The sequence below is a fragment of the Anoplophora glabripennis genome, unplaced genomic scaffold (assembly GCF_000390285.2).
Source record: "Anoplophora glabripennis isolate ALB-LARVAE unplaced genomic scaffold, Agla_2.0 scaffold355, whole genome shotgun sequence".
NCBI classification, from domain to species: Eukaryota; Metazoa; Arthropoda; class Insecta; order Coleoptera; family Cerambycidae; genus Anoplophora; species Anoplophora glabripennis.
Window position 1 is genome coordinate 115,725 of NW_019416457.1, and position 16,246 is coordinate 131,970.

Genomic DNA, 16,246 nt, shown 5'->3' on the forward strand with positions numbered 1-16,246 from the left:
TTAAGTGGATCTTATTTGTGGAAGGGCGAAATGGGCGGTGACTATTAGACGCCTTCATTATAGCCATCTTTCTCTATCGCACGGATTTCTATGACTTTTTTTATCGCTCTCACGTAACGGCCGATGAACCATGGGGACTTTCCGACCCTGTGTAGACTGATTCAAAGTTCAGTAAAAAGAATTTAGGGGCGTATTTTTGAGGTCAAAATAAGACTTTTTTTTCCTATAAACGTGAGTCCAAAATAAATTTTAAAAATTTTCAACGTAAATTGTTAATAAAATTTGAAAATATGGTGTGCGTTTAACTCTTCATCAGCCAATATCTCGGAAACTGTTGGTCTGAGAGATTTCGACCAAGTATACCTTTCTTACTTAAAAAAAATGCCCTAATCCGAAACGTCAATATATACGGCAGCAAAAAAGTTAGGTCCAATTTAATTCAAGCGTACTCTTATAGGTGGCGCCCTCTACCAGCAGCATTAGAAGCAAATCAAATGGACATTTATTTTATATAATTTTAACAAATTTATTAATCTAAGTATTAGATTAAATCTAACATGCCACGAAGAAAACATGTAGTTTTATGTTTCTAAAAATACGAATTTCCGTGATAATAAACATGCGAATAATTTAACAAACGCCACATTTTCATTAACTTCATGGATACATGACAGGTTTGTTTATAATAAAGATAGAGTATAAAAATATGCATATAGAGGCCTACGGAATTGTGAAAAAACGGGGTGAACATACGAAACTATCAAGTATATCCTACTTTATGGAAAAATGCACTTTAATAAGTTCTAGACAAGAGATCTTAAATAAGTTAATTTAATTGTCATTTCCATTGACAGCTATTTTATAAATGCGACTTTGTGTCACCTAAAAATTATATTCGTAAATAAATTTTGAATTTCTATTAAACTATCATTTTTTTATTAATAGAAATATTTATTCAATACTCATACTAAAGAACTACTATAAAGTACCTACCTTAGAGAATTTCTATTGCCGACTTCTGGAATAACTGAATGTCGATTAGGTACATAACTTCGTGGTGTCAAGCTTCTAGGGTTGCTAATATATCTTAGGTAACTTGTAGTACGCACATCAACATTTGTTGAGTTGTTAAAACCATTACTAAAATTACAGAAGTTTTATCTCAAACAAAAGTCATAAATGGGTTTAAATTGAAAAAACAAAGTATATAATATTTGAGATAGGAGAGTAACCCGTACATGGACCAAATAACAGAGGGAAAAGAGCTTAATACAGTATTAACTTAAAAATTATGTAATTTTTCAAATCAAACCACTCCTGACTTAGATCAAATAAATGGCATGTAGTACAATGACTCTGAACTGACCAGTCAATTTTTAAAATTGAGGTATAGATCAGTAACATTTTTTTTAATTTAGCAGATCGTAAGTATCTCAGTCAGCATGTGAAATAAATATTTATTAGTATTTATTGTCCGAATTAGATGTGCATCGGAACACCCTGTATGATACAGGTACAAAATTCCATTATATTTTGCAACTTTGAACATGTAACATTCCCAAATGGTAGTACTATTATAAGCTTATAATCATAAATCAAACTAAGAACCTATAAAATATACCGAAACACTGTACCTTAGCGTGACTCCGTTGCTGGTTTTCGTAACACTCCAATTTCCATTAGATAAATATCTTCGTGATATTGAACTCGTGGGGTCGCTTATCTGCCTGACATGCTTTACGGTATCGGTAGCATTTACACCAGCAGGTGTTGAGTTATCTAAACCATTTCTGTAATCATAAAAAGTATCTATGTCACAAAACAATAAACTTTTATTAATTATTATTAATAAATAATTACAGTATCCCTATAATAGATGGTGTAAACTGTAACAGTTTTTAACTTGATAACTTCGGGGGCAGATAAAACAATTAGTAAGGCTTATTACATAAACAGTTTTCCATAGAGAGGGTATTAAATAATTTTTTTAGTATATTATACTGGTGTATATTATACAAGGTGATTCACAAACGGTAATCAAAAATGAAACCTCGTATTTTTTGGTGAATTTTAAGGGGAGTCTTTTCTATAAAGTTACTGTAACAATAATAGTATTTTCGGATTCGTCTTTCAATTTTCTACAAATTACTAATCTCTTATGTTTTTGGAAAAAAGCCCGATTTTCGAGTAAAACTTAAAAAACAAACTGAAAACACTTTTACTTAAATAACATGGCAAACACTAATCATTCGGTTATTATTTAATCAAATAAAGAAATTAATAATATTAGTCATCATTTTCATGATTTTATTTGAGAAAATGCTCAAAAGTATCTTCATTTCCACGAACGTAATTTGTTCGAAATTTATTGTTGCTTGAATCTGATGAAAAGCATTATTTATTCTTTCTTCTAACTGCTCAGAATGTTAAAGTTTATATCGTAGCCTACAACGTAATTTTAAACCGAATTTTATTCCAATATCAGAGTGTGTTTTCAGTTCGTTTGTTAAGTAGCAAAATTTGTAGAAAATTGTAAGATGAATCCGAAAATATCATGACTGTTACTGTAAAGCAGTGGCGTGCGATTTTATTTAGAAAAATATGCATATGCCACCGATACCCTGTATCTCCGCCACTGGAGCATCTAAATTTTTGGAAAAGACCTCAGATTTTGGACAATGTTTATATAAATACATGTGCCCAATTTCAAATTATTTCACTTATTAGTTTTAAATTATTTAAAAATATTTTTTTAAGTTTAACACCCTGTATCTTTTTAACATAGCGTAAATGACACACAGGGTGCTATTTTCTGGGATGACGTCCCATGCCTTGTAAATGTTTTATACGTACAGTTAGGGTTGTCTAGTTTGCATTATTTAGTGTTTTTTTTGTTCAAAATTTTGAATTCGAGAAAAACGAAAATGAATCTTTTGTGCCGATTGTGCTGAAACACAGGGTGTTCAAGAATTTCGTTTCCCCATTTATATTTCAATTCATAAAAATATATAAGAAGAAAGTGTTTACATACTTCTTATAATGCTTTCCAAGGCTACTACGATGGTTCTAGGATACAAAATAAAACCCATATTTGAGTCAATTTTTATAGTTTAGGAACTGTTCATATAATCTTTCTTATTTTTAAGCATAGAATCCATTCCTCGAAATGTAAAAACAAAATTCTTGAACGCCCTGTATTTCAGGTTAGTAAACACTGAATATTTATCTGAATTACTCCAAATCCTTAGTAGATATCAAAATTTTTCAAAAGAAAACGTAATTACTTTTTATAATGTAAACTAGATAACCGTGCAAAGCCTTGCTTATTAAAAATATTATGCAGTGATCAGGAGAGTGAGGATAACAAAAAATAACACCCTGTATGTCGTTTTCTTACTTATTTTAGTAATATACAGGGTGGCCAAATGAAAATGAAACAGATCCATTTTCAGGAACTGCGTCAAGATTGTAGAAAAACGCTCAGACCCGTCGATTTTNACTAACTGTTTGAGGAGAACAGCTGCTCTGTGTAATACATACCCTAAGCATTGAATTACCAACAATATTAGTGAACACCTAATAATTAATAATTATCTAAAACACTAATAAAGTATAGCAGTTGTTTCCCACAATATTAGCAGTTAAGAATCTTGCAAATGAATTTAGATATCTTTTGCATATCTAGAAGAATCAATAAAGATTTTTTAAATTTATTTGAAGTAGTTTAACACCTTTAATGTAATTTAATATATTTTAAACAAATTAAAACCAATTAAATTATATTAAAAGCAAATGGGAAATGACCAAACTCTTTCTAAACAATAAATAATCCTTAATTAATTTCCTGATTTCAAGACAATACATGCAGTATTTTTGGAAGAGCAAGAAATAAAAAATACCATTATGCGAGATGATAAAAACGGCTATACCCCTTTGATTTCAAAACTCTGTTAACAAATGCATATTTTCTGAACATGTCAAATCGTAATTTCAGTTTAAAAAGCAACAAATAATGAGTTGTAGACACTCGGAATATATATCATGCGCTTTGTCATTTTTACTAAGCAAATATTTCAATCATTCCTCAGTTAATTAGGTAAAATTTACAAGCCGCAGATTTATCCAGGGGATAACAGTCCCGAAATTCATCAACGTCGTAATCATTTGTTTGATCCTTTGATCATCCGTGCTTTACTTTTCCGTGAAAAATGTTCTGTAATTTGAAAATAAGTACTTTAATATTCGTTATAAATGATGATAATTTATTTGCACGATTTTCAAAATGCGAGTAACGTTTGTAGAACAATTGTTTAAAAATAACGTTTCATCCTTCGCTGATGTAGCATTACATTTAAAAGCTGTTCATTATGAATTATAATTATACAGTAAGTTCCAAAACAAGAATTTCGCACCTTCGGTACTTCATCAAACTAAATCAACGTTTCCATTACAAATGTATTGTGTTTTGTCTGTAACATAAAAATTACATTTTTCTATCAAAACCTATCTTATACAGGGTGAGGAGGGAGAATCCCACCAACTCCAGGAATGAATTCTACACGTCAAAATAATAAGAAAAAACTGAAATGTTGTTACGCGATTTTCATTTGTTATCTTATATCTTGGCCCAACGACCAACAACCAACAAGTGTGGTGGTAAGTTAGTTTCTGACTTCCCTGACAGTGTAAAATATTTACTGTAGTAAGGTTTTATGAGCCTTTCTGACCTACATAAATCATTAAAATGTCATTAAATTATACGTCGTGCGTCGATTCAAAAGTTAGAGCAGAAAAGGTAAATCACTGGGCACCCCTTTGAGGCTCTGTATCTCCGTTAAGGAGTACTTTAGGAATTTTATTTGTGACAAGCTAGTGCTATTTTGACCTCCCCTATACACTCCCGAGAGTGTGAGATATACTTACCAGACACCCTGTACATATATTAAATTAAATTCAAATTTTCTTAAGGCTATTATGAAACGCAATTCAGTGAAATGTTTCTATTAGAAAAGACATGACTTTGAAATTAATTTCATATTCTCTGTTCTTAAAATTGCTTGAAATGCAATTTAGTAAAATAATTACACTATTTTTCTTCTTTTATAAAAAGGCGATGACATGGAAAGTAATTGTATCTTCTATGTTCAAAAAACGTGTAAATCTCACTTGAGCCTATAATCCCCTAGACGACGCAAGCGGAATCTAGAAAGAAGCAAACAGAGCAACAGAACAACCGCAATAACTTTCCTTACCTTTTGTTCGGCTTCCTTTTTCGATTGCATTGGAAGACGGCGATCCATCGCTGTCTCGGCCGCAAACTTTCCTACACTCCTTCCGGTCTAATTTTTCAATAATCGGTTCGCTATTTTTACGACTTTCACTAGGAGTACTGGGAGTTATTGGTTCCAGCACGACGTAATTACAGTTATCGTTCAAGTTCGCATCGATTTTATCGTCCACTATTTCGCGAAATGGAAACACATCACTGAGAGAATAAAACAAACTCGCGCTCGGATTTATCTGTTTCCCCGTCGTCTTATCGGTTTCCCTGGAAAAGAATAGTTATTGTTGATTATTCACAATAATGACAGTAATTTAGAGTAGCGTTGAATTAAATTAAAGCTCTTAATTGTTTTAAATTGGACCTGTTATATGGTATAGATATTTTTGTGGGAAACACGTAAATCACCAAGTAAAAGATTGGAAATTTTTGAAAACATGGGGAACGACTGTTAATTTATGAAGTATAAGGAAATTTTTAGAGGTTTCTCTTTAACGTTGCTCTTAAATTCAATTATACATACAGGGTGTCTCACGGTGGCGGCCCATTAGAATTATTTCAGATTTGAACTTTAAAAATTTGGAATAGTGGGTTTTCGGGCATGCCCTTCTCAATGTCACCATCAACATGCTTATTTTAATTCTACGTGTTATTTTAGGTAGGTTTTATGAAGTTTTGTAATTCCTAAAATTCACCGTTTACGAGATATTTAATTTTTTTCAAAAAAATGGAGAGAAATAGTGACTAGCTTCAAACCATGTGTATTTTATAGTAAGAAAGACAAAGCAACAATATAGGGGGGATAGCTAGACCCCTAAGCTTTCCATCCATACTTTCAAAGTGGCTTAATTGCGTACAGGGTGCTAGAAATTTAATGCCGAGTTTAGTTAACTTCAAACCTTCATAAGTCGGTTTTTTAAATGGAACAGCCTGCATGATTTTTTATATTCTGATACACAATTTTATTCTCTTTCGAACAGTATCAGGGTTCCCGATACCTATCTCTTCTAGTTTTTAAGTTATCTACTATTTTTTGTGTAAAGTGTATCTCAATGTATCCTTGTCCATTTTAGGAATGATTTGGTTTTCAGCAATAGCTTGAGTTACTTTTCCCAAGGTTGGCAGTTCATTTTTAAAGAAAAATCAATTACCTGTCCATCGGATCACATATTTCTCCCTTCATCCACTTCTATTTTTCCTATGTTAGCTTTGGTTCGGTACTTCTCCATATATTTTTTCTTCTTTCAAAATTCTATCAACACTTGATTTTGAATAATTGGAAGGTATATCTGAATCCAGGGAAGTGTATGTTTTCGCGGTTGAAAGCTTGGTAGCAACACTGAAAGTGTTGTTGGTGAAAGCAACACTCGGTAACAAAACACAATCACAATAACGTTATAACTTTTATACAGGGTCGGAAAGTCCCCATGGTTCATCGGCCGTTACGTGAGAGCAATAAAGAAAGTCATAGAAATCCGTGCGATAGAAAAAGATGGCTATAATGAAGGCGTCTATTAGTCATCGCCCATTTCGCCCATCTACAAATAAGAAGTGGATCTTATTTGTGGAAGGACGAATTGAGCGGTGATTATTAGACGCCTTCATTATAGCCATCTTTCTCTATCGCACGGATTTCTATGACTTTCTTTATCACTCTCACGTAACGGCCGATGAACCATGGGGACTTTCCGACCCTGTATAGTAATATTGTATCGTTTAAAACCTTGATGAACTTTCACTGATCGACTAACAAATATCACAGGTATCACAAACTAAATAAACACACTTATTAGAAGGTTATACCGTGTTATACAAATGTATAAAAACTAAGTTATAATTTTACTGAATCATATTTAACAATGACAGAAACACTTCAGTGTTTGATATGAACAAAGTAACCGTATTTTTACCGCTACGAAAAAATGCATGCACGAAAATCCTACATCGAACTAATGTAGTTGATATTTTAAATGTGCCCTGCCTAAAGAAAAAAGTTTACACATATGCAAATGTAAGACGAGGACAAACAATGCCTTTTCGAAGTTCGATAATAACTAGACATCGACTTTGTGGCGACAATCAAATAAATAAATAGTGTAATCTATGTTATGCTAGTAAGCGGTAATACGCGTCGTAGAGGGTAGGCTAAATCTGTGGTTAAGCCGTGTGCCGCTCTATGTTCACCGTACACAATTCTACTGATTGCCACAAAAACACGTGCCAAGCAAAGCGTCAAACTCACATATGCACAGGCGACAATGAAATGTAAGGCCAACGTCCCTCAGCAAAAAACTTAGATTGTTGCCCGATAGGGCAAGCATTAGAGTGCCGCTAGATGTGTATCGAATAAATTTATTGATGCGAAGTTTCAGATGAGAGGCAGATATGTACAGGGTGATTCACTATATTTTTACCCTCCCTTTAACTTTTTTGTTTTAAGAGTTATAAAAAAATGTAAAATACAAAATTTGCACGATCTTTTATGAATTTTTCGAAAATGATATTTGAGAAACAAATGAAGTCCAAATAAAATGGCCGCGGATGTTAAGTATGTTAATTTAAATGGAACACCCTGTGTATTTTTACATATTTGGATAGATCATTCCCTGTCGAGCATAGTCATATAGGGTTTGTTGGGTCCATCTCAACAATAAGCGAGATACTATTAAAAAAAGAAAAGAATGTTTTTTATTAAGAAATATGGAGAAGATCTTTACTCTATTTTAATTCCTATATTTCAATTTTCTAGTACTGTATAACCCATTTTAATTAAATAATATTACAAACTGTGAATCAATAACAATGTTATCATGACATTACCTGTCACTATCACGGCCTACCATATAACATTGTCCGTGAGTAATTAGACCTCTCATGGCCTAATTAGTGCGATTTAGTTAGAATACCTGTACGTATTTTGGACCATATTAATGTGCGATTTGTCAAAATACATTACAACTAAATCTGTAAATCCTTAGTAATAGGAAAAAAGGCAGAAATGCCTGAAAGAGTTTTAACAATTACAAAATTTCTTATTTTCTTAATAAAGAAAACCTTCTTTTCTTTTTTTAATAATATCTCGCTTATTGTTAGAGATGGACCCAACAATCCCTATATGACCATATTCGACAGAGAACGTTCTCTCCAAATATGTAAAAATATACAGTGTTCCATTTAAATTAACAAAGTTAACATCCGCGGCCACTTTGTTTGGACTTCATTTGTTTTTCTACTATTATTTTCGAAAAATTTATAAAAAATCGTGCAACTTTTGTATTTCACAATTTTTTAGAACTCTAAAAACAAAAAAGTTAATGGGGAGGGCTCAAAATATAGTGAATCACCCTGTACATGTTATTGTACAATACACGGATAGAGAGATTACTAAAATGTGGTGTTGATGCTTCGTCATAAGTAAAAATAGTATCTATTAAAAACTTCGAGTATTTTAGATGTGCGCCTGTGACCTCGGTAAATATCTCAGAGGAATAAGTAAACATAGAGAGGCCCTAAGCACTAAATAACATTCATTTGTAGTCAATAGCAACAAATAGATAATAGAGTGAGTTGGAAAAACAAAAATAGCTGCTAGAGGTGCAGTAAACAATACACTTCAGTGGCGTGCCCAAATACGTACAGAGGGTATCGAATATAAATTAAATAAAACTTGGGTACTATTCTTTAAACAAGTTGATATATTTATATNGATCACCGGATTTATCGCCCCTTGATTTCTTTTTGTGGAGATACCTAAAAAGTAAAATCTATAAAACACAGCCAGCGTCGCTGGAAGATTTGCATCAAAGAATCGTCGACGAATGCCGTCGAAGCACTCCGAAAATGCTTCGGAATGTGCGCGAACAAAATCTTTATTCTTGTATGGAAGCGAGCGGTCATCAGTTTCAACATTTAATCAACTAAGTAGTAAATAAGCAACTAAACATAATTTAAATTTTAAAATGGAAATTTTTTTCAAAGTATTAGGCAAAATTATAAAATTTAAAGTCTGTTGTAAAGAGAATTGTAAGAGCTTTCAAAAGAAATATTACTCAACCCCCAATGCCATTTAAATATTTTGGGGCGATGCTTACCCTTGCTTGGGGCATGTCCCCCTTTAATCTAAAATCGACGGGTCTGAGCGTTTTTCTACAATTTTGACGCAGTTCATGAAAATGGCTCTGTTTCATTTTCATTTCGCTACCCTGTATTACTAAAATAAATAAACGTGTGTACCAAGTAAGAAGTTTTGACTCAAATCGTTTTCAAGTTATTTGAAAAAATATATTCGGGGGTATCTTGAACACTGCACTATTTTGAATGTAAACAACTTCACAGTAGCTAATAATCTAGGAGTTATTTAGAAACGGAAAATATCGTTTAAATTTAATTTCTTCCTGGAAATAACAGCATCTAAACTTAAATAGTACATACACTGCACCAAAAATAAATAATAAATGTTTCAATAATAATTTCAATTATGAAAATCGTTTACGAAAAACGTCAGTTAGTGTAAATCGATTGATATGTTTTTTTTTAAATACAGACTTATTGGTAATAAAAGCCACCTCAAGTTAACTTAGTTATATTTTATTTTAAAAGGATTATGTAAAACACAAAAGCTGTAGAGAGTTTCTAGGGTAATACGAAAAATTATACCTACAGTAGATAAAGGTTTGATTTCATATACCTACATAAAAATCCCATTAATCGATTTTCGAAATCTACATATATTTCTAAATAAATAATAATTTATTTTTCTTAACAAAATAGGTAGGTATTTACAAACTTGAAGAAGGTTTATGGATAATTAGTGGAATACATTAATAATAAATTATCAAAAATCAAAATCTGTCAAATTGCAAAACAGTGATTAAAATTAATAAGTAAAATCACACAGGTCTTGGATGGCTAACCGAATCATCGTAATTAGTTCAGCAAGTGTATCTAAAAGGCGATTATGTATAAAAAAATATGTCTTGGTTTTTAGTGGACCATATTGTATATCTTCGAATTCATTAAAGTTTGTATATTTCTATAATAAAAAATAATGTATCTCTATCTGACAGCAAATACAAAGTATACATTTTTGTTCATTTAGGTAGAACATTATTTCGATTTCCGTGGATAGATTTATCCTTAAGAAGGACGATATGACTAGAGGAGTGCACTACAGAGGTAATGGATTATTCTTTGTAATGTGACAATAAACATATAATTATTTATGACATATTTTATCACAATAGTGTCTTCAGTAATGAAGGCAGTAGCAGTAGCAGTAGAATGTGACAATAAACATATAATTATTTATGACATATTTTATCACAATAGTGTCTTCAGTAATGAAGACACCCTTCATCGTCTTTTATATCAGTTCTTTCAATAAAAACTACATACTAAATTATATATGTTCTCATACCTAAGCTTCTGCCGGTTATTAATTTCTGAAATCTGCTGCCGTGGATTAAATGCATATTTCCCTGATATCCAACTTGTAGGATCACTGATTGGTCGTACATATTTCGTAAATCCTAAGGTCTTTCTACTAGTGTCAGGATTTTTCAAAAAACTATTTGTAAGATCAGTTTTTCCTTTGGAGGAAGTTCTGTTAATAGTTTTCCCATTTATATTTGAATTAGAGTAACAGTTGTCACTATTTGTTATAGTTCCAGAGCTAAAAGAAAAATATGATCTATAAAAAGAAACTCTAATAACAATATATAAAACAACTTAAAAATTGTCGATTATTACCTGAGGCTGTGGGCAATATCAACATTTCTATTAAATGCATGTCTTCTGGAGATAGAATTAATTGGATCACTGTCATGTCGGACATATTGCGTGTTACGTGCACTATTGCCATTAGAAATTCCTTGTAAAGCGTTATATTTCTGGACACTATTATTAAAATCATGTCGCCGCCGGTCAAGAACGGCAGTAGTTGCTTGAGTTCCAGGGCTAAAACATTTTATGATATTTATATGAAGTCTATCCCAGTACACAGGGTGTTTTTTAAGTTTATACGATAACTTTAGTGACGTATTCCTTGGATTACTTTAGGCTAAATACTCTTAACAAACCGGGAGTTAAATGTCATTGTCTTTCAAGATACAAGGTGTTGAAATTTAAAAAATGTATCATATTTCTTCTATTATATGATAATAATTTAAGTGTATTGGTGTCAACTAAAAATCCATACAATTATTTAGGTACTTAATTCTGTAAGATTATCCAAAGAATAAGAATCTAAGAAATATCCCGTCTATTAGAATTATGTAACAGAGAATTTAAATTTAAGTTGAAAATGCATAGAGACATTCAGAATATTTGAAACATATTTTAAGCAGCAAGATGAATGAATGAATTAATATGAACGTGAAAATAAATTAGAAAACACAAAAAGAAAGTCATTGTATACACGAGAGACTTTCAAGAACGTGCTGCCTATGGATAACATTTACTTAAAATTACTGTATGATAGTGCACTGTTCTATCGAAAAAGTAAGCCATATAATATGATACATTTGCACGAATATGTTTCCATATAGTAGATATGTTTTAAGAAGTGCATTTGAACAATTTTTAATAAACTTTTCTAGAGTTCATAGGCTTATTTCTAGTTAAAATAAACATCTCCTACATTCAAACAAACTTGCGATAATTGAATGAAAGGTAGATAAACAAATTCAATTTCATAATAAAAGTTGTGGTAATGATAACTCAGAGTTTCTCGAAACGTTAACTGTGTAATGTGTTGCACTGATCTAATCTAAATCTGTAATCTAAAGAATTACACAGCCACAGAAAAAAAAACGCCTTTCGGGCTCACATGTCAGACCATTTAATCCCATCACCTCAGGATTTTTCGTGACCCCAAAAAATCATATACCTAACCTTAAGACTCAAGCTTCCAACGCTAAATCCAATTAACCAAATCCCATAAACATTTAACCGAATGAAAGTCCATGAACCCATACCCCAATATCCCTATAACCCCATAAACCCATAACCCCATAACCAATGGGATAAATCATAGGCAATCTGAATTATTGTAAAACATCACATAGCTGAGGATTCCATGAAAACCCAAGTACTCAAACCCAAAAACTCCCATAATCCTATAACACCATAACCTCAGTTTTATTGATTAATTTATAGTACGGTCTATCCTACAAATTATATTTTTTTTCAAAAGCTTTTATGAGAGCTATATGACGTAAGAAATCCGATTGCGTAACCACCTCGTGGTATTGCTAATGCCGACAGTCTTACCAATTAAAGTTATAGAAAAAAATCTAGATCGACTGTAACACAATGGTGAATGAGATCAAAGTACAAGGTAATGAAGTTGTGGTTAGGGAATCGTGGGGTTATGAATTGTAGGGGCAAGGGGGTTTTGGGGTTTGAATGCATAGGTTTATTAGTTATGTGGTTATGGGGATATGAAGTTACGAGCTATGGGGTTATAGCTATGGGAAGTTTTTGAGTATGAGTATTTGTGGTTTTTGAAAGAGTCCTCTGCTATGTGATGTTTTGCAATAATACAAATTGCCTATGATTTATTCCCTTGGTTATGGGATTATGAGGTTATTGGGGTTTGGGTTAATGGCATATTAGGTTAATATATCATTGGGTTAAATGTTTATGGGATTTGGTTAATTGGATTTATCGTTGGAAGCTCGAGTCTTAAGGTTACATGGTTTAATTGTTCAGAATTTAATTTTTTTTTTTGACATTATGAAAAATCCTGAGATGATGGGGTTAAATTGGATTCGGATTCAGCGACCCAAAAAACGTATAATAAACATTGTCTGACCTCTGGACCCGAAAGTCGATTTCTAGTTAGGTAAATCTAAATTTATAAAGTTTATATTTATAAAGCTTGACTGATACTTGTTCGCACAAAGGTTGACTTCTTTAAAATTGTTTCTTTTCAATGTAGCAGAAATCCCCAATCAAATAAAAAGAGTAATAAATGTGATGTTAGAGCAAGGACATGATACTTAAGAATTATTGTAATATATACACCTATTTAATAACATACCTAAGATTTCCTACTGTAGGAGTTTCTCTAACGGTTGGACGTGGATTAAATGCATATTTTCCAGAGATCGAACTGGCAGAACCGTTTATTAATTGAACCCCATCCCTAAGACCCTCCGTATCTACGCCGGCACCAGATTTTCTTGCGCTGCTCTGAACGTCAACGCTTTTTCTTTCCATTAGGGCCTGATCGGCATCGGCAACATTGCGACGCCGACGTCGATGATGTGCGTCGTTAAAACTTTCCTCGCTGATTATTAATGTTCCGGCGCTGCTTGTTCTTGTTCGGTACTTTTTGGGTTTATAATCGTTTACCGTTATACTGGAGGGATTATTGTCTACTAAAACAGTCTCCGCAGTGGTGAGCAGTTTTTTGTTTCTGTTCGGTTTATCTTGGGATTTGTGATGTGGAATGTTGGGTTTAATGAAGTTTATATAGCCATCTAGTTCGGCACGTTTTACGCTTTCCTCGCTGGACCTCAGTTTTCTTCTAAGAAATTCGTCGCTTTTTGACCGTTGCTGATGACGCGCCTCTGAGTTTTGCAAGAATTCTTGGAAAGTTTGAAAGGAATTTCTTTTGTAAATGCTTGGTTTCCGAAGAAGATTTCCTGCAAAGAAGAATATATTTTGAATAAAACGGTAGAAACGGTTTTGAAAATACTGAAATATGATTAAACATATAAAAATAAGATCAAAATTTACATGAACATACTTCTTAAAAAGAGGATAAAAAGGATATTGCTGCCTTTCCAAGAATAAAAGAATTTTTTTTGGATAATATGTAATTCTAAAAAGTAGTAGTAGATATCATTAGAAGATATTGACTTAAATTCGAGAACATCCTGTATGTTCAGAAGAGCAACTTCTATACAGGGTGTTTCGCATAAGAACCCAGCAGGGGCATGTAGGGGAACCCAAAATATGGTGATATAACGCAACTTACCTTTTTACTAAGTTGCACCCCTGAAAAGTTATAGGCCTTGAAAGTGAGGTTTCAAATTTCGAAAAAAGTCAAGTCATACTTGAACTTAGAAAAACCAAATTTGGTACACGGTGTGAGTGTACCAAGAGCATTAATCGACAGTAAGTAGAGTTCAATGGAAGCATTGTAAAGGGTTGATAAGGGATGATGCACAATTAAAATGTGACAGAATTTTTAACCCGTTGGCGGACTTATTACTTTGTTTTACGAGGAATTTAATTCTAAAACTTTCCTCTTGTTAGTTTTTAAAAAACTTGAAGATCAGGAAAAAAAGTTGGAATAAGAATAATTTAATAGACAAACAAACAACTTAAACAACATAAATAACATACAATTTGCTCCGATAATAATCACAGGGCAACAAAATTTGACGAAAGATCATACCCAAAAACCAGACCTCACTTGCCCAAAGGTTTTTGGTCCGAATCCGGCGTCAGAATTGCTCCTATACGACATGTTTCCGAGATATCCTAACCTAAAACTGCAAAAAAGAGGGTTGTTTGCTATGTTTGAGCTTAGGTATATCACAGAGCAAAAAATTAGTTTTTTTCTAAAAACGAATCATGCCCTCTAAAACTACCCCACTCTTACCCTTCAAAAAGCTTTTTTTCAGATTTGAAAAATCTTTTTTATTCGCGGAGATATCATTGAATGAAGTTGGGTACTTTAGCATTTTCATAATAGTGGTACTAAAATTAAAAAAAGTTCTTCAAAAAGCCGAAGTAATAGCATAGGAGCAATTCTGACGCTGGATTCGGATTCTGCATACCAAAAATCTTCGGGCAAGTGAGGTCTGGCTTTTGGGTGTGAAAATTGTTGCCCTGTGTATAATTTATAGATATTGTTCAAAATGATCACCGTTTTCTCTCAAGCATTTTATTCTAATTTTCGATTATTTTAAATAACACAGCTACAATACGTATTATTAGTTATTCGTGTTTGTTGAAAACGGCAAAGTAATAAGTCCGCCAACGCGACGGGTTAAAAATTCACATTTTAATGGTAACTCTTTAAAATGCTTCAATTGAACTCTACTTACTGTCGATTAATGCTCTCACCGTGTACCAAATTTGGGTTTTCTAAGTTCAAGTATAACTAAAGTATAATTTAAATAAATTAATATAGCCTCAAATCATAAGATAATAATCATACGACTGCGCATTTTAGCGACGTGCAACAAGAAAACCTGGTCTTTATCAAAGTCTCTACAAACAAAAGAATATAGCCAGAAACAAAAGACTACTTAAGGTATTAATTCTTTTATTTCTTAGAATTTTTTAATTTTGAAGGTATAACAATGAGCACAAGTGCACATGTTTCCTATCGAAAATGAGTTATTAAATTCTTAGTCACTTGTATTGTCGTGCTAAGAGTAGTGGGCGTATCTGAGATTTTGTCGTTTTCGGGTTATAAGACGTTTGGATAGCTAAATTTGTTTGACCCTATTGTTGAAGCTAAATGGTGTATTTGCATATTAAGTAAATTAAAAGTCCTTTCGAAGTTTCAGGCATCTGCACTATATAGTAAATTACAAAGTCTAATGTTCGTATCATGCTAGCAAGTAAGACTTTTATTTGTATTATTGTAGTAACTTTCAATAACTCAAATGATCTTTTTTACATTTATTAGTATTAGTTTCTTTGCTAGTTTTGACTGTGATATAAAAAAATGTGTTCTAAATTTGGTGTTTCATTTTAACCATTAACTTGAGCAAAATACTGAGATATAAAATTTGAATAAGACACCTTTACTTTTAACCAGAAAGAAGTTAGAAAAAGAATAGGATTTTTAACAGTTCAAATGAGTTTTTATTGTGAAATTACTTTAACTAATATTAAAATTAACCACAAATAGTCAGAATAGCTTAAAATGTGATTTTGCACGTACGCCTATTAGCTGTACATATAGATTTATACACGTTATTTTGCCAAATATATATATAT

General features: G+C 32.2%; 1 protein-coding gene across 1 annotated transcript in view; it reads right to left on the reverse strand.

Annotated features, from left to right (window-relative positions):
- Positions 1–878: 878 nt before the first annotated feature.
- Positions 879–16,246, reverse strand: part of LOC108906963 — a 62,922-nt gene continuing 47,554 nt past the window's right edge. The window contains exons 3-8 of the mRNA XM_018710421.1: positions 13,323–13,929; positions 11,030–11,236; positions 10,698–10,952; positions 1,635–1,790; positions 994–1,140; positions 879–882 (exon numbers count right to left, since the gene is read on the reverse strand). Of these exons, the coding sequence (XP_018565937.1) occupies positions 879–882; positions 994–1,140; positions 1,635–1,790; positions 10,698–10,952; positions 11,030–11,236; positions 13,323–13,929 (1,376 nt within the window). The remainder of the gene's footprint in view (positions 883–993; positions 1,141–1,634; positions 1,791–10,697; positions 10,953–11,029; positions 11,237–13,322; positions 13,930–16,246) is intronic.